This window comes from Cheilinus undulatus, linkage group 9 (assembly GCF_018320785.1).
Source record: "Cheilinus undulatus linkage group 9, ASM1832078v1, whole genome shotgun sequence".
Lineage (NCBI taxonomy): Eukaryota > Metazoa > Chordata > Actinopteri > Labriformes > Labridae > Cheilinus > Cheilinus undulatus.
The window spans coordinates 26,185,579-26,205,095 of record NC_054873.1 but is presented as its reverse complement, the minus strand read 5'-3'; the positions used below and the strand labels follow the sequence as shown (position 1 = coordinate 26,205,095).

General features: G+C 39.8%; 1 protein-coding gene across 1 annotated transcript in view; it reads left to right on the top strand.

The window, feature by feature from the left end:
- Positions 1–19,517, top strand: part of grm3 (glutamate receptor, metabotropic 3) — a 64,533-nt gene that overhangs the window by 17,979 nt on the left and 27,037 nt on the right. The window contains exons 4-7 of the mRNA XM_041796773.1: positions 5,687–6,245; positions 10,728–10,871; positions 17,945–18,214; positions 18,647–19,274. Of these exons, the coding sequence (XP_041652707.1) occupies positions 5,925–6,245; positions 10,728–10,871; positions 17,945–18,214; positions 18,647–19,274 (1,363 nt within the window). The 5' untranslated portion in view covers positions 5,687–5,924. The remainder of the gene's footprint in view (positions 1–5,686; positions 6,246–10,727; positions 10,872–17,944; positions 18,215–18,646; positions 19,275–19,517) is intronic.

Sequence of the window (19,517 nt, the reverse complement as noted above, 5' to 3'; positions counted from 1 at the left end):
CTGACATTATCTAATCTGCTCCTGCATGAAAATGATCAGGTTACATCATTAATCAGACATAGTGATGAACCACAGATAATCAAGAGTTGCTCACTTATAACAAAGTGTCTCAAACATGCAAAAAACACCAAGATCTTGGAAAAGCATGAAATGCATTATAAATCAAGTGCACCATCCTGTTCTGTGACCTCCTCTGCAAAATCTTTGTTGAGAAAAAAGAGGCCAAAAAGAGAATCACTTTCTGTTTCACAGTGTGTGCTCTGCTTGCACAGTTGCTTTTTTTGGGCAGGAAGCTGCGTTTGGGCTCCTTCCAAGAGGTTATAATGAAGCAAACATTCAATTTCAGTGGACACCATGAAAGCAGGGTAAAATGCCGGGAGATATTATTTGGCACATTTCTTGGAAATTGACTCTCTGAGCTGCCAATTACATGAAAGCATACTGTTAATGGAAGGTTCTGAGTAAAATTGTTGTTTGTGTCTCAGCTTCATGAGTACACAATTTTATACGCCACAACAGAAACGTGACTGTGCACGCACTTGTACACACGATGAAAACACACTGACAGCCACGTCTGCTGCCTTGTTGCAGTGATGTCCTCCAAACTATGCTCATTATAAAGTTCCCCTTTGTGGTAGTTCAGAGTGGCCTCTGATAATGATGTAAGTTTGTCTAAAGACTTAATGTCCAGGAACTCCAGCTATGTCAGTGGGATATTAGAAAAAATTCAAAGGGGCTCCACTTCTTTCCCTTAAGCATAAGCATTAACACAAAAAACTATTCACACAAACATGCATGAGTGACAGCTTGATAAAAACCTTGGCAGACACTATCAAAGTCCTAGATATAAAATGAAGAATATTAATCAAACACTTGTACGAGTGCACTCCGGTGGGATTTTTCAGAGAAACCAACAGTCATAACAAGATTTTTCGGTGGTTCAAATTAGGTAATCTCACACTCCAATCCTACATTTGGTAATAATTTATCATTAAAATACAACCTAATTCAGTTTATCTCCTACTTCTCACCTGAACACACCACTTTAGATCTCTGTCAGATGAAAGAGAGCAAAGCTAAGACATAGAAATAGTCTGCTTTTAGGTCAACCCCTCAGAGAAGAAGAGGTGTGTGTTTGTGCATGCATGTGAGTGTGGGTGGCTGTTTGTCTGGATGTGAGTGTTTGTCTGTACGTGTGTCATATTACAGAGCACAGAGGTAAAGGTATAGAAGCTGCCTGCAGGAAAATCTGAGCTGCCTGCATCTAAGAGAAGCTTTCATCCTCCTACCTGCCCACCAAAGAGGGGAGGCATACACACACTCAATCTGTCTTTCACGCACACACATTCAGAAAACAAAGGTCTAGGCCCAAGATTTCTACAATCAACAGATATTTCACCACAAGTCAGCTCTTTGGTCTAGCTTGATTTTTATTGCCCAAACGTCAACATCCAGCTTCCGTCTAATGTCAGCTGAGAAGAGCAGAAGCTTCAAGGGAAATATAAGGAACAACATTTAAAATTAGAAAGTTATCTTCTGCTATGGACTTGTACTCTCTTTGCATAAGCTAAATATATTAAAATATACACAGACTTAGAGGAAGAGGATTCAGATTAGAAACAGGTTATTTATTATCTTCATGTCAGCTTAATAATGGAACTCTTGGACATGTAGTAATGGGTTTGCATAAATTTGGAGAAGGTGCAAAAAAAGAAAGGTCACAGTCAGTGCAGCAGGGGCTGCTGTACGCTGACTTTCATACTCTGGTGCCCTGATATTAACATGAAATATATCTTATCTGATCTTTAGAAGGAGTGCATGTTAATGAAAAGTCTACAAGTCTAGCAGACCTCACTGCATTCTCATTTCTATCAAAACATCAACACTGAAGGTGGTATGGTTTACTTTGTACTGGAACATGAAAATGCAATCTGTAGTCAGCCATAATCTTCTCCATAATCGTGTAGGTTTCATTTAATGAAGCTTAGCATTAGTTCATGCTGGACATGGCAGTCGTATGCCCAGCCGTGATCAGATGACGGCCAGCTAATTCCAATCATCACCTCCCAGCTCTCACAGATTTTGAATATGACATACTACTCTATTCCCTCCCCCCTCTATCTTTCTCTACCTTTCAGAAAAACGTGTGATGAAAGACGCCGTTCTCAGATTTTCCCCTCATGATGTAATGTGGGGAGTTAGCCCCGACCCCAGGTTCGTTTGGCCCTCCCCGTTTGGAAGAAAGTTCAACCCTCTTCTCTTGATCCTCCTCTCAGCTGCCAGCTGAGAGGAGGATCATGAGAGCCACATCCATTAAGCCACATCCATTTACTGAGAGGGGCGGAGTCAGACAGCTCAGTAAGATTTAAAGCCACAGGCACAGAAACAGCTCGTTCTGAGAAGGGCTGAAACAGAGGGGTTTTAAGACATGCAAAAATCCAGTACTGGAGTGTTTTTTTCAGCAAAAAACTTCACAGGTGTGTTTTGGGGACCTCTGAGACCAATGTAAACCTGTCTTAAAATGATAAAATATCTCCTCTTTAATGCCTATGCACCACACTACTGCTGGCAAAGTTTAACCTCCTCCACCCCAGCCCTCTCTTTTATAGCATAAAGCCTATTGCACCCTCATATTCAGATTTATTCTGCTATGGATTAACTGTTCTTGAACTAATTTTATTATATTAAATCCACATTGTCAGAAATGTATCTATCCATATGGGGGTTTCTAGCTATGCACTTTCTGTAGAGTCAAAGCATGCTGCTTGACTAACCCACAGAGCATCTTTTGAGCAGAGCCTTCTCCATTAAGTAAAACTTTTTTGTTTTGCAATAAAATGTTTAAATGTATCGGCCAAAAAGGTCACAAAATACAGTCAGTACAATCACATGCAGTTAAACAACAGAAGGTCAAATTATGGGACACAGTGCATTTTCCTGTGACATCATGAAGCTCAAATGCTAACACATTTTTTTATGTTCCAGGTTGTTTGCCATCAAGATTATGGCAACCGTTTTTGTTTTATTGTTTCCTGATGGAAAACTACAACAAAAACAATGCATGGTGAAAATCCTCCCAGAGATTCTTCCTTATCTCATGTTGTAAAACATATCTATAAGTCTATCATCAGATTGAAGCTAACATTAGCATTCACCCACCTCCTAGCTAACATTTACATCTGATTATCACAGAAATGAGAATGTGTATTAATAAAGGCTTTCAATGTTCACTTTGAAAATATTCATTTAAGCCAGAGAGAACACTCACTAGATGGATTTGCAAGTTATTGAGTTCTTTCTTCAAACTCCACTGTTATGTTCCCATGACTGTTTCCTTGATGCAGTCATTAGGGAAAGAATTATAGCTGTTTCTCATGTTTGCAGAAGCAAAATGATTATTTAAAAACTGACCAGTTGAGGGGTGCTTATTCATATACACTGTTTTTTTAGCTTAGCATTAGTGAGCTAAAAGTATGTTTACTGTACAGTACTGCAGGCAGCTTGAATACAAATCTGCACAATTAATGCTACACTGTGAGTGTAATTATTACCAGAGAGTTTACCTCAGGCAAAAAATTAATGTCAATATCTTTCATTATTGAAAACCTTATCTATCTTGTACATAATTATCAAATGTGAATGTTAACTAGAGTGAGGCTGACGCTAATGTTAGCGCCAGGAAAAGAGATCTGATCCCTCTCTAGATTTTGAGTACGTATTTTTCTATTTAGTCAGTTTTTAATTGGAAAATTATCAAATAAAAACAGTTGTCAGAATCTCCATGTCTTTATGACAATATATGTGGAATATAACAGTATGACTTGATAAGAGCATTTGAGCTTCCAACCATGAATGCAGCGTCACAGGAAAATGGCAGCCATGGGAGTATCTGACAAAATGAATTTTTTTTTTTTTTAAGTTTTATTTTTGGGCCTTTTCATGTCTTTATTAGAGGGAGGAGGACAGTGGATAGACTCAGAAACAGGGGAGAGAGTGGGAAGAGACATGCAGCAAAGGGCCACAGGCCGGATTCGAACCCAGACCACCTGCGTAAATGGTGCATGCTTTAACCACTCGACCATCTGCGCGCCCCAAAACTGGACATTTTAAATTCCATGCAATGGGGCCCAGATGACCTATTGGTTAGGTTGTACGAGGACAACCAGGGTTCAAGTCTGACCTGTGGCTTCTTTCCCACCTGTCATTCCCTCTCACATTCTTGTTTTAGGTTCTATCCACTGTCCTCCTGTAAAATATTAAAGCTTGGGAACATGACGTCACCCCACCAGTCTACCACACACTGACTGGTGGGGTGAGCTGCCATGATGTGTGGCTGGTGTAGCTGCTGCTGAGCAGTGTTATCACTAGTTACCACACACTGTTGAGCACTTTTAAATAAACTTCAAAAGATTATCGCACTAAGTGGTTTCTGTAATCCACCAGTGGCTGTTTCCTTGACATCCCAGCTTCTCTCAAAAGATTAGACAGCAATTATTACCAATTTACAAGTCGCATTTCAAATATCTCTATCAGCCAAAATGTGTGTGAGTGAGTAGTGCATCACAGTCATCAACAATAAATACATTTAGAAAAATAAAGCTTTAGTAATCACAAGCAGAGATGGACTTAATCTTGCGAATGTTATTCTGAAAAAATTATCCAAACTCATCCCATTGAGCCACAGGTTTCACAAGTTTTCTGCTCACCTGACGGGTATCAATTATTTTTATACCAGGAGTTGCGCTGTCATCTTCCTTCGGGTATTACCATATACTCATCTAATTTTTACTAGTAGTAAAAGTTTGTTCCAGTTTTCACGGTTTGACTTACAGCTGTGTAGTTGCTTGCTAACTTGCCAGCGTGGCCAACCAGGAGGTCTATCACCTTCTACAGTGTGGGGTCAAATATGCTTCCATCAATAAATCAATTCTCCTTGCATGTTTACTGGGATAGTGCAGCGCAGTCCAGTTAAATTTCCTAATAGAGCAATTACCATAGCTCAACTTTACAGTGCACATAAATAAACTGAATGATAGGTGTAATGAAGATGTAAAAGATGATGATAGTTGCGTCAGCAGTTGTTGTCCTCTTTGTTGTCAGTTAGCTTTTTTCATGGTTAAATGCATTCAGACCTTGCTCTGTAATTATTCAGGATGGAGGGGGAGCAATAAATCTGATAACACACACAGAACCCACACACTTATACTTGGGGGTATAAACTCATGGACGAGCAGAGAATTGTTGGAACAGAGATCAGATTAGAGAAGCTTTTCTGATCTGTGGAGAGAGAGAAGGGTGGGCTCGTGTATCAACCAGCCATCTAAGCTGGCTTATCCTGATACAACCAGGGGCAAAGACACACACATTTGAAAATGCACACACACACACACACATATCACAAGAGGAAAGTTTACAGGGTGATGTGGTTGGAGAAGAGTGTGGTACAATACAATCTCCAAACAGTTCCATATCCCTTTTAGTCATGGTCAGGCTTTGGCTGTGAAGCGGAAACCACTCTGAGCCCTTGTTAACAGTGTCCCAAAGCTCCACCATCGGTCTGCTTAGCTGCCTTTACACTTTGTGATAACTCTTATGAAAGTATACCATTGGGAAGATCTAGCCAGCTCTTTGATTTGTCCTGTGTCATGTAGATTGACAGGTATGTCTCTCTTCTCTCTTCTTCAAGCACGACAGATGTCCAGATGGTGTTCACCTCCATCTGTAACTTACTTCAGCTCTCCCTGACCGTTTCATGGGCCACAAACCGACCCCAGCATCAACGACCACTGGTGACTCAACCACTGAACACCACACCCTTCACCCCTTACCCCTAACCCTTACCCTTCGCCCCAACCTCCTTCTTCCCCTCTTTCTCTCAAGCCTCTCCTCATACTTTAACACACTCAGCCCTACCTGAGCCGAACATGGTGGTCCACATCCCAGCTCTACTCCTGTTCATGATGTGTCGGGGCGTCCTGCTGTCTGCTGGAGACCAGCCTCAGCAGTCACGCAAAGAGATTCGAATCGAGGGGGATCTGGTGCTTGGAGGTTTGTTCCCTGTGCACGAGAAGGGTGCTGGGATGGAGGAGTGTGGACGTGTGAATGAAGACAGAGGGATTCAGAGACTGGAGGCCATGCTGTTTGCCATAGACAGAATCAATACTGACAGTACACTCCTGCCTGGGATCTCTCTGGGGGTCCACATACTGGACACTTGCTCCAGAGATACCTATGCACTGGAGCAGGTGGGTCACTGCACATGAACTCTGCATGCTTCATGACTGTATTTAAATTCATTTTCAAACAATCTCTCTTTAAAGTTATACGTAGGCAGGGCTGGGCATAGCTGGGCTTCATGACACTGCCGTGATGTCCAACACACTAACAATGGAGAATGTGGAGGCCATTCTCTTCCTGGTTCTCACTCTGTGGCTTTTTGTCTCCATAAGAAGACAGGTTTCCAAAGACAGTTGCAAGCAGTGAAACAAAATACTACTGAAAAGTAGAGTGAAGTTTGGGTAGTCAGACAGTAGTGTGTAGACAGTAGTGTCTTGATGTCACATTTTAGTATCCACTAAGCTTGTCTGAAGCCTTCTGGACGTGATACCAAAAAAAGTACCAGATGCAGGTACAATCTCTAATGGAGAAAAATTAGAACAAGTGGAGTTGAGTAAGTGCAAATCAAGCCAGGACCACACAATAGAAAAGTACCAATATTCAGAACAGGGATAAGGCATGAATTTATAATATTCAATAAGTCATCAGTTTTTAAAAAATCAAATTTTTATCAGTCTTCAAACTGTATTTATTTTCATTACTTTACTGGCAAACCCACAAACCATTTATCTGAGAGGCTGTATATCTCAGACTAAAAGTGCTGTAATTTGCAAACACAACAACATATACAACGTATTTCCAGTTTTAGGTTTTTTTCACGATTCAAATTTATTCATAAAAGAAGTCTGCCAGTTCTGTTTATGACATAACACTGCAAGAAAAAAAATCTATTAAATAGGATGGAGAAAAAGAAAAGGGGTCTAATCCTCGAATAACATATTTACAGATTAATTTCAGAAGTAGTTACACAAATGTAGGCTAGCTTTAGCCTCGTTAACTAAAGTCAACGCTAGGTTTGTAATTAATGTTACAACATAAGCCAGTGTAGCAAAGTAAGCTTTAGCAATGTGAGCTTTAGCAAATGCATCGACTGGCTTAGCTATATAGATAACATAGATACGTATCTTACGTAGCTGCTTTGTTAGCTTAGCTATAGCTATGTTTGCTTTGTAGCTCACGCAGACCAAAAGAGCTACATTAGCAAGGCTTGCCTTGCTGGAATGTTTTCATGGAGGACAAGCTTTTTTTCTTCTTAGCAGACTGTTTACTCTGCTCCATTGATCTAACTATACCTTAACCCAGGGGTGTCCAAACTATGGCCCCGGTGTCAAATGCGGCCCTTTGCCTATTTTCAATCAGCAAGTTCTAAAACATAAATAAAAAGTGGTCCACATTAGAACATGAAACTTGTGCTTTACTGTAGTGTATAGTTCATCTGTTTTCTTATTGATAGTTTTATGTTACCTTGGGGGCTCATCCAGAAGATAACACTAAGCTACACTCATTTGTCAATTACAAACCACAGAAGAAATTATAGTTTGTGAAGACAATATGAATTTATTTGGATTAGTGTATGTTTTACTTTCAGCACTAGGCCAGGCTACTGTGATGATCCTCTGAACATTTTAACACGTCATTATGCACTTTCTTCGTGACTTAACTTTAAAGCATGTCAAATCACTTAGTGTGTCTTTATCCAAATTGGACTGGATTGACTTACTTTGATATCATAAAAGGGGGGTATATGAAAGTGGCCTCACCATCCTTGAAATTTTCTGTATGTGACCCTCAGCAGAAAAAGTTTGGACACCTCTGCCTTAACCTTACCTTAACCCTAACCCTAAATGGGCATTTTGTCTGATTTTATTTTTTAAAGTCTTAACATGTATTTCGGTTCTGAGATATACAGCGTCTCAGATGAACGGTCTTTGAGAGTGGCCAGTCTGCAGCTAGTCCGTGTTTTTTAATAGACAGCATTTCACTGAGCCTATATCAATTCAAGACTGAAAACAAACATGAACAGTCAGATCCTGAGCAAGTATAGATGATGATTTCTGAGCCACATACAATATAATCTAAATATTCACATTAAGAGGAATTATGAAAGAAGAAAATATGATTTAAAGGCTGTTTTTTTGTTTCACAGTTTCTGTGTTGTATCACAGTTTGATTTCACTGTTTAGTGTTATTAAAGGCGAATGTGGGTGAATGAGGCTCCATGCTCATTTACATGAAATGAGAAAGTGTGGGTATAAGGGATTTAATTCAAGGATTTGCCAGCAACTCTTGATTCATAACGCTGCTTCAAATTAACAAAAGCTCACGAGTGTGGGGTTCATTCTGGATACGCCAAAATTGATCAGACAAGCAAATACTGTATTTTTTCAATATACAGATCCTATTATGTTATTGGAAATGTACACAAAGTTTCGCATGTCAAAGACAGTTTAGCTCCTTTTAAATAGCATTGTTAGCCTTTATTGCATTTCACTATTCTGATCTGTTGGTTTTTTTGTCAATGACAGTGGTACAAGCAATTAAATTGAAACTGGAAGTGAGACCAGAAGTACATCACTGAATAAATAGCTCACTTAGCACATGTGATCCCATTTACCTGCCCACAGTAGTGCTGATATAACTACTGTTTATTAAACAAGATGTCCTTTCTTTTGCAACTGTGGGAAGACTGGATCTATGGCTACACTTTTTAACTTCAAGCCTTGCTCTGTGGAGTAAGTTGTTTTGTCAGACAAAAAAAACTGCAGCGCTTCCATTTTAAATGAACTATAAGGTCTCATTAGAAGGTATTATGCAGGAAAAGTAAATGTTCCTTGAAATTTCTTTTTTTATCCAGCCTGGATAAAGAAGTTTGCCCTGAATGATAATAGCAAATCCTTGAAGAGAAAAAGACATTGACGCTCTTTGCAATGAGGGGAAATGAGGCGGATATTAAAATATGACTGAAGTTTACCTCAGGGGCTCCCATCTTCAAAAACTATATTATATCTCGTACATTACATTTTTGTATATTGTGTCTTGCTTAGCAGTTCAATGCTGTGGCATCTAGTGATCATATATAATGAACTGAGAGAGTTTTCACATAAACTTTGTATTTTGATGTCCAGTCCCCTTTAAAGGATTGTAAGGCAATTTGCTGTTTACAGTTCAGATGGACACAGACCAGCAATATGGTCAAATGTTTTTGGACTCAAAGGAATCCGTTTGTAAATAGGAGCCTGGTTTGAAGACATTAAGGGCCATTAGTGTAAAGCAATTAAAGTTTATAGCTGCAAGAAGAAATGTTTTCTGTTTTTAAAAAATACCGTATCAGTTGATTTATATTACATATTTCACATGAATCATTATCATATCTAAAACACAAGCTGAAAACTTACAATTAAAAGAAAAAAAGACTTTATCTATTAGATTGCATTGTATCAGATTCAAATCAGTCAAGCTTTCATTTATAACTTCCTTTCTTCCTTCACAAACCTAGAGCAGGACCAGACTCATTTTAAACAGTCATCTGAGATACTATGTTGGAGCTGTCAAAGAATAGAGGGAGATGCAGAAGGGAGAAAAAAGAGAGAAGGTGGAAATGCAGAAAAAAGAGGAGGAACATGTAGAAAGACAAGAGAAGGAGATGCAGGAAAGGAGAAGTGGAAGATATCAACAAGAGAGGGCGAACAAGACAGAAGAGAGAGACAAGGGCGGAGAAAAAAACAGCTCCAACAAGAGGTGGAAACACAGCTGCACTTTTGCAACCACAAAATTATCAGAGAAGTTCTGTCCATTTTTCACCAGCAAACAAAAACAATTCACCAGCTTGAATGGAAAAAATATGTCTTGTTGAATTTCTTCATTTTTTTTCCCACAATTTTTAAGTTAAACCCAGATTTTCAATACCAATTATAATACCTTTTCTGTTATTACTATTATTATTATAATGACAAATGTGTAAATTGCTTTGGCAATTAAACTGATGATGTTTATCATGCCTATAAGGCCAAGTGAATTAAAATTGAAACGAGAGATGCAGAAAAAAGAAAATGCAGAGGGAGATACAGAAAAAAAGAGAAGATGGAGATGCAGAAATAGAGATTGAAATGTCCAAGAAAGATATGATGGAGATTCAGAAAGATAGAAGAGGGAGATGAAAACAAAAAGAGAAGAGAGACACAGGAAGATGCAGAAAAGGGGGGGAGGAAATGCAGAAAAAAGAGAGAAGATGGATTATCATAAAGAGAAAGGAGGGAGATGCAAAAGGGAGGAGGATGCAAGAAGTTAGAAGAGGGAGACAAAAAGAGAGATGAGATGTAGGGGGAGATTAGAGTGCAAGGCAGAAAGAAGAGAGAAGAAGATGCAGAAAAGAGAAGAGAAATTAAGAAAGAGAGAAGAGGGAGAGGCAGAAAAGAGGAGGATGCAGGAAGATAGAAGAGTGAGATGCAGACAAGAGGAAAAGAGGAAGCTGCAGAAAAAGAGAAGACAAAAATACAGATAAGGAGGAAACAAACAGTGAATAAGACAGATTTATGACTGGCCATAAATTCATCTAAAAAGATGGTTTTATGGATATGGCTATTTGCATAATGTATTTTTACGTTTCCTAGGCTTTGGAGTTTGTAAGAGCCTCCCTCACAAAGGTTGACGACACTGAGTTCATCTGTCCAGACGGATCTTACGCTCTGCAGGATGACAGCCCGCTGGCCATCGCTGGAGTCATAGGCGGCTCCTTCAGCAGCGTCTCCATACAGGTAATACACAGACAGAGAATTATGCAAACACATTCTACCATCATCATCATCTTCTGTCAACATCCATTATGTCCTCATCTCCCCTCCTCTATTCATCCTCCATAAACCTTCACCGACCAAATATGCAAATGTTGACTTCCAGTGACATGTAGTGCCTGGTGTCATTGTGTGTTTGTACTTATTTCTTAGAATCAACTTCCACTGGTGTGTTCTTGTGTGTCTTCCCAGCTCCTGTAGCTCTTGTCACAGAGCTGGATAATTTGCATAGTTTAGCATAAAACCTCCTTCTCCTTTACTCCTCTGTGGCTGCACAAAGCATCCTCCTATCAGTCCTTAAATCCCTAATCTCTGCAACGTCTTCCTGTATTCTCTTTTTCTCACCCTCCCTTTTCTCTCTTTCTCTGTTTTATTCCCATCCTTTCTTACTTTCCCTCTCTATTCTTCTCATCACTTTCTTCTTCTCTTTTTTCTCCATCTTATATGCATTCAGAGGCACCCCTCGTGGCTATTTAGGCAGAGCTCAGTGTATGCTGACCTCAGCCTGCTTCTCTCCCTCCTTCTTCCTGGGGCAGCCGCTGTTAACACATCTCTTGTCTCTCGTCCTTCATCATGTATAATTACTCCCTGTTTTCATGCTGCTTATTCTCGTTGCCCTTTGTTGATGCTGCTCTTACCTGTCTTTTCCTTGGGGCAGCTCTGTTTGTGAGACCTAAACTGTGACCTGCCTTCTGATCTCAAGCAAGCCTCTCCAAACTCCTCTCTCCAGCTAGTCAGTCTGTTGCTTCTTAATGACATAACAAGTTATTTAATGTCTAAGCAAGGACTACATAACTTTAATGTTTTAAACATAGCATGCATCGTTCCTTCCCTCCACTCCTACACACGTGTGTATGTGTCGCGGTGTGTCTGCCTGCTACTGTGTGACTTGCATTCCAAGCAGAAAACACAGAGCACTGCACCAATTTTTCCTCCTCTCGTTTCATTTTTTTTCTACTTGTCTCTCATATTCAACCCATTCTGACAACACATCTCCCTTCCCTGTCTCTCGCAGGAAGGGAGCAGCTTTCACTAACAGAGTAAACTCTCAGTGTCCCTGCAGACAGGCCTCTTAGCTAGCTGTAGTCATTGTTCACTGGCAGGTAATGGAGCAATGCAGCTACATTTTGCAGCATGACCTTCCCTGACATTTAAGTCAACTGCCATCCTAAAACCATAAAACCTGCAGGAAGTACTACACGCAGCTACTTTATGTGTGCATGTGTGTGCGTGTTGTTGGGTATATATATCTCAGCACAGGTGCCTTTGTACATGCCTGCTGTATCTGCACACAGCAGTTTATGTATATGAGTGCGCTTACTAATCTTCTACATTATTAGTCTAATGAGATTCTGACATGTTGTCAAAACAGCTCATCAACTGAGCTCTGAATGAAATATAAAAAAGCCTAGAGTGATGCGCTCTAAAAGGATTAAACTGAAGCTAGAACAGAATGGTTGTGTAGTTTGTGTTTATTTGTGCACATGTTTGTTTACATGCAAATAATAATGTGTATCACTCATATTTGCTCGGTGTTAGTGTTGGCATGTGTGACTGAAATTGTAATGAAGAGAACATGACCAATCAACAATAAAAGGGGAGTTATATGGACATCAGAAGAGCCATCACTTATGCATGAGTCAGTGATTTATTGAACAGTGCGAGCACGTTTGTGTGTTTCTCCGTGTCTGCACACTATATGCCTCCTCTTACTTCAGTCTTCAGTAATCACACTGTGCATGAAGAAACAAGGGCAACAAGGGCTCAGAGGGGAGATGTTCATTCACTAATTGGAAGATCAGTGACTCAATCCCCAGCTTTTACAGCGCACCTGTCCAAATGTTCTTAGGCAACACATTAAAGCTGAAACACATCCAACTGTATGAGTGTAAGGAGTAAGTTTGACTGTTGACAAGCAAGAAGACAAGCAAGGCCTATAGACCATTAGCAGTTTTAACTGTGCTCCTCTAAATATGGTTACATTTTCTCCTCTGATTAAAGTATCTATGCCATATCTAAATAGAAAAATCTTTTTATTTGCACAGCACCCTAATGCTGTCTAAACACGCAGATACACTGATCTGAAAGAGCCATTTGGCTCAATGTAAGAGGAGCTTCTTCACAGCTGTGCTGCTAGCAAACTCCTTATGACCCTATGACAAAATAAGTCACAAAGCGAAACATTGTTAAGTTCAAATAACCATGATTTTCCAGTAATTTTTCATTTATACAGACATTTTGGACACAAGACTTTTTGCATATTGCTGGCGTGGGTCTAAAATCTTGTATCTCCATTTTTTATTGTGTTAATTATTTCACAAATCAGTGCTATTAGTCACCTTTTATATTTGTCAGTGGATTTTTAAACAATAAAAAGTGTCAGAAATATGCTGGCTATGACCATTCAGTTTAAAATTATTTGAAAAATACTAGGGCTGCGAAATTAATTGAAAATAAGATTCAATCAAAATATGATCTGCTGCAATTTTCAAATCGCCGAAGTTGCAATATTTTTTTAACCTGAAATTTTTGTCAAAATACTGGTTTCAAACTCTTTTTGCAGCAGAGATCTCGTGCGTAACATATCATGCAATCATTCAAGACCTGTTTTAAGACTAGTCTACAAAAAAATCCTACTATCTTCATTTTTGTACATTTTTCTGATTAAATATGAGGATGACAGAAATATTTACATTCCTTTCAAAACCATAATTCATATCCAATTTGCAATATGAGTCAAAATCATCACAGTTAGTTTTTTTTTTCAAAATTGTTCAGCCCTAGTTTTATCTGTTATTGTGTTGGTTATAATTAAGAGTGATTTATTGCTAGTGTTTGTCGGAAAATACAAACGATGAGAAACTTAAGGAATAATCACATATCAAATCGCAATCACAGTATCGGGGGTAAAAACCGCAAATAGATTATTTTCCCAAATTGTTCAGCCCTAAAATAAAGCGTTTTATTTTTAATTATCTGAAAAGTGGTATTTAGAGATATGAGGTTTTGGCCCAGCACCAGTAATATCCAAGTATTGTTAGGGAACTGAGTACTCTTATGCCCCGTCTAGGCAAGAAAGCGTAGCTGCAGACATCAGACAGCCACAAACACATGCACACTGGGACATTCATGAATGCATGCACATTGCCCGGTATGGTTTTTTAAAATTGAGGTGTCTTTTCATTAAAAAATGAACTCCATAAGGTAGTATACATTGAACCCATGTTTCATTTTTGTCAATATATTTTGTGAAAAAAAAACATTATTAAAGTGCCGACGTATACTGGCCTCCCGCTGCATCAGGTTCCCAAAATGCTTTGCATGTGCTACCATCTTCTGGAAGCACAAGCCTGAATATGTGAATTTAATCCACAAGAATTAGACATTGTTTTACTGTTTAATACCTTTACCTCATGGATTTTAGTTTTTAATAAAAAGACACCTCAATTAAAAAAGATGGTAGGCAACTGACATGGGCAGAGCACAGCAGTCTTAAATTTGACAGCTTTTTAAATTTTAGTCTTAGGCCTTGTCCACACGGAGACGAAAACAATATATTTCTATTTCGTTTTGAAAAAGTTTTCCATAAATACGGGACAGCTCAGGAAATGTCCACATAGGCACGAAACCACTGAAAACAACTAAAAAAGCTGTAGTATATATGCCAAGCCTGCAAGTGGTGCTGTAACGCTGCCACGGAAATGCATCAAAACAGAGAAGAAGATTACAGAAAACTGCCACAAACTTTTTCCTGGTTGTCCTTCTGGTCCTTCTCCGCGGTGGATTTAAGAACATCTGGTGTGTGCTGTTCTCGTTGGTGATAAAGGGGAATCAGATTTTGCAGTAAAAGCCATAATAAGATCCATAGCTTCTGCAGCATGAACACAGCCCTGTAATCCACCATTGTTGTTTTGGTTTGACATGCGCATGCGACTTAAGTGGGCTACGCTATGTCTGATGTAATCGTTTTAAGAAAGACACGGCTGGTCGTCCACACGGAGATGAAATGGTAAGCATTTACAGATTTGTTCACTCTGGGACCCGGTTTCAAACAGTAGTGTTTACGGCCTCCAAAAATGCCATTTTTGTGTGGATGAAACACCGACACGACAAAACACTTTTGCGTATATACCTGAATTAATCTACGTGTGGACGGGGCCTCAGTCTCAGTCTTAGTCTTTTGATTACATGTATTTTCATAGTTTTAGTCACCTTTTAGGCATTTCTATCTTTTTTTAGTTTTAGTCTAGTGTTAGTCCATAAACAGTACTTAATATTTTAGTCTTTCCTTTTAGTCCAAGCATTCATTCTCTGGTACAAAATCATGGTCGTGGGTTCTACGCACCCTGCCAAACCTGGGATCCCAGCTTCCTACTGCTAAGAGGCAAAAGAGATAAAGATGCATTGTTTTTGACAGATTTACCCACAGTGTAGAAATATGGATTTTTAGTGTCAGATGAAAACAAAATTACATTTTACGAGTTTTAGTCATTTACAAAGCCATTTTCGGCAAAATTCCTGATTTTTTCTCCTCTTTTTTAATCTTGAAAGCTGGATTACACAACCTGAGATTATTGAACTTTGTGCGGTTTGTTGTTCCCAGAGTCTGAACTAAACTGGGAACGAAGGCTTTCAGGTTTTCAGCACGTTTTGCTTGGAACAATCTGCAGATTGAATCTAAACTGCAAAACTTAAATCTGCAGTGAAAGCTTTTGAATCCAAACTTCCTGAATGTCATTTTTTAATTGATGACTTATAATTCTTTTCTATTACTTTATGTGTATTGTATGAGTCTGAGTGTATTGTTTGATGAAACTGTGTATTGCTGCCACTCTTGGTCAAGTCTTCCTTGAAAAAGAGATCATTGATCTCTATGGGACTAACCTGGTTGAATAAAGGTTAAATAAAATAAAACAAAATCGTGACGAAAACCAAACTTACTTTTTGTCCTTTTTAGTCATCACAGATCTATCTTTGTGAGTCTTAGTCTAGTGTATGTCATGTAAAACAAGCTGTTACCCAACATTTTTAGTCATAGTTTTTTTTTAAGTCGATGAAATTAAATCTGGAGCACAGCACCGTTGAAAGAGAAATTATACAGCCTGGGATCACCTCCTGTCACTTTGGCGTGGTGGGTGGCACCGTAGATGACAGATGAAAAATAACAATTTTAAAAAACACAAAAGAAGACTACAGATGTTTAAAGGTGTGAGTTCATGGATATCCAAGTGCAAATACATATGCATGTCTGATGTCTTTAAGGGATACTTCAACATTTTGGCAAATTCGCCCATTGCCATAATTCCTATAGTCTTAGTAATAGGTCCGTTTCCTTTAGTTGTCGGTGCAAGATGGTTCTAGATCTGGGGGACCGTTAAACCAGCTACACCGCGAACGCTATGTTAGCAGACGGAATTTTTGCTTTCCCTCATCAAACTCATCAAATACACAATCCAACAACTCCAAAACACTCATGGACAAGTTGTGACCTGTACATTCACCACGCTATGAAATAATCATGGAACATTACGAGACGAAGATGTTTTAAAGTTAAATGCAAAGCCGGAACTACACTCAAGACATGGCTGCTGCACTGTGCCATTGCGCCCAGTGGTTCACTCAAGAAATAGTTCCGAGTATTTGCTTCATGTGTCATAATTTTACATAATTATACGTTATTATTTCATAGCGTGGTGAATGTGCACGTCACAACTTGTCCACGAGAACGTTTTGGAGTTGTTGGATTGTGGATCATTTATTTATAAAAGTTCATTAAGTTCACACAAACAGAAATTACCTCTGGGTGAATCAGTTAGGCTCAAAACACACTGGAGTCGACCACGACATTGCATCATATGACATGCCCCAATTGTGCAATCCCTAGCACACATAGACAGCGATGCATCAATGGTCAGACTCCCCTCCAGCCACCGCTGGGCCAGGTGCTTGAAGCCAGAGCCAAAAGCCCACTTGGGGCTCACCTCCCCACCTCACCGTGAGTGAAAAAAGGAGTGAAAAAAGTGGTATTTTCTTTAACAGGCAGTTTGTCTCTTCTATGCCTCTGTACCTGCTATAGCCCAGACCTTAGGCCTTATGTTTTCAGGTTGTCCATATGTACGTTACATCCATATGTCTGTTCTGTCCGGTCCATTCTTGTCAACGAAATATTATAAGAACGCATCGACATATTTTCATCACACTTTGCACAGTTGTTTAATCTTACACAAAGATGAAGGGATTAAATTACTGAGGTCAAAGGTCAAGGTCACTGGGCCTTATGTTTGTCCCTTGCTTTCCAGGCCATTCTCATGTAAATGATATCTGTAGAGCTCTTTGAGGGTTTTTCATCCAACTTTGCAGAATTGTTCATCCTGACTCAGGGATGAGTGGATTTAAGGTCAAAGTCATGGAGCTCTTGTGCATCCTTTGTTTGTAAAGGTACAGTAAAAGGTAAAGATCATTAGGTCTCATAGTCAGACCTTGTTTATAGCATCTGCACGGAAAACAGCCCAGCTCTTCCTCTTGACCAGGTGTGTCCAAACTATGATCTGGGAGCAAAATTTGGCCCGCCACCCATTTTTGATTGGCCCCCCAAAAACTTTTAAATTAAATAAAATATGGCCCTGCTTGTGCTAGACTGTATTATTCTTCTTAGTTACAGCACAAGGCAGTGCTGCCATGCTAATACAGTAAACAAACATTTTGACAGCACGTTTTAATGCTGTTTTTTAGGACTAAATTGAGACACTATGAATATTAAAAATATTGGCAACCAAAATAATTAAGATATCTTGGTTTATAACGCCCTAATAGATCGCAGCATCAGTGATGTTCTAGGGACGGAGCCAGTGGTAAACAGAGCCGAGAAGGGTCCCCCAGATCTGATTGACCTTCCCAGAATCCTTAAAATGACTGGCTATTTGCCTTATCAGTCATCAACTAGTCGTTTAAGCATACCCAGTCTCTGAGCATATCTTAACCTACATTAGAATTATTCACCTGTACTATGCTTTATTTTACTGTATCTTTCCCATCAGGTTGCCAATCTTCTCAGGCTTTTCCAAATTCCTCAGATAAGCTATGCTTCAACCAGTGCCAAGCTCAGTGATAAGACCCGCTACGATTACTTTGCCCGCACGGTTCCCCCCGATTTCTACCAGGCCAAAGCCATGGCTGAAATCCTCCGCTTCTTCAACTGGACATATGTTTCCACTGTGGCATCTGAGGGGGATTATGGTGAAACTGGTATAGAAGCCTTTGAGCAAGAGGCCCGCATGAGGAACATCTGTATTGCCACTTCAGAGAAGGTAAGATATTACACAGAACACATTGTATTGTTTCTTTGTGAATATTAGCAGAACTAGATACCAGAAGCCCAAAGTTTAGCTGGTGGTGTCACATTGATGTATGGCCTGAAACACACTAGTAACAACGAACAAGGCAGTGCTCTCACAGTTTGTGAGCTTATTGCAGCTTTATCCTTTTCTCATCTTATCTCATATATAAGTTAGTTTGATATTACATCAGTGTTCTCAGTGTGGACCAAAAAATGAAAGCTTATGTCCCTTCTGGGTAATTTCAAAGTCACATTTTCATTGCATTTGCTTTGGAGGCGCATGGTGGGGCAAGAATGCACTGTATAAGCTATTTTTACTCACTTCATGAACAAACACAAATGTAGAAGTAATAGAAGCTCTTACAAAACATCTATTGATAGATAATGTACTCCATCCATTCAGGTTGGACGCTCTAATGCTAAGAAGTCCTATGAAGCTGTCATTCGTCAGCTTCTCCAGAAGCCCAATGCTCGTGTGGCTGTCCTTTTCCTGCGCAGCGATGATGCCAGAGAGCTGCTGGCAGCTGCAGCCAGACTTAACACCTCCTTCATCTGGGTGGCCAGCGACGGCTGGGGTGCACAGGAAAGCATTGTCAAGGGGAATGAGGTCACTGCTGAGGGAGCCATTACACTCGAACTGGCAGCCAATCCTGTGCCAGAATTCAATCAGTATTTCCTTGGCTTGAACCCAGTCAAAAACCATCGTAATCCCTGGTACAGGGAATTCTGGGAGCAGAGGTTCCAGTGCTCATTAGGAGGTGGTGGAGGAGGAGGTGGAGGAGGAGGTGGAGGAGGAGAGGAAGGAGAGATGCTTCTCCCACCATGTAACAAAGACTTGTCAATGGACAAGAGCAGCTTTGAACCAGAATCCAAGATCATGTTTGTGGTGAATGCGGTGTATGCCATGGCAATCGCCCTCCATAATATGCAGCGGAGCCTGTGCTTCAACACCACCAAGCTCTGCGACAGCATGAAGGCCCTGGATGGACGTAGACTCTACAGGGATTACATCCTTAATGTCAGCTTCACAGGTAAGAGAAGTTGTGAAAAGAGGGAAGAGTTCTAGATAAGGTGTTTGAGGTGGATGAAAAGAGGAGAACTGAGTGCTGAAGAGGGGTAGACTGGGATAGTTAACAGTCCTCTCATGGAAAACAAAAGGTTGTAGTCCTCCTTAGTCAAAGCAGCAAAGCAAAAGAACATGAGAAATACCAAGACGAATCTGCTTAATTGCCATGTATTGTCAGAGCGAGGCTGCCACTGACATGTATTACCCA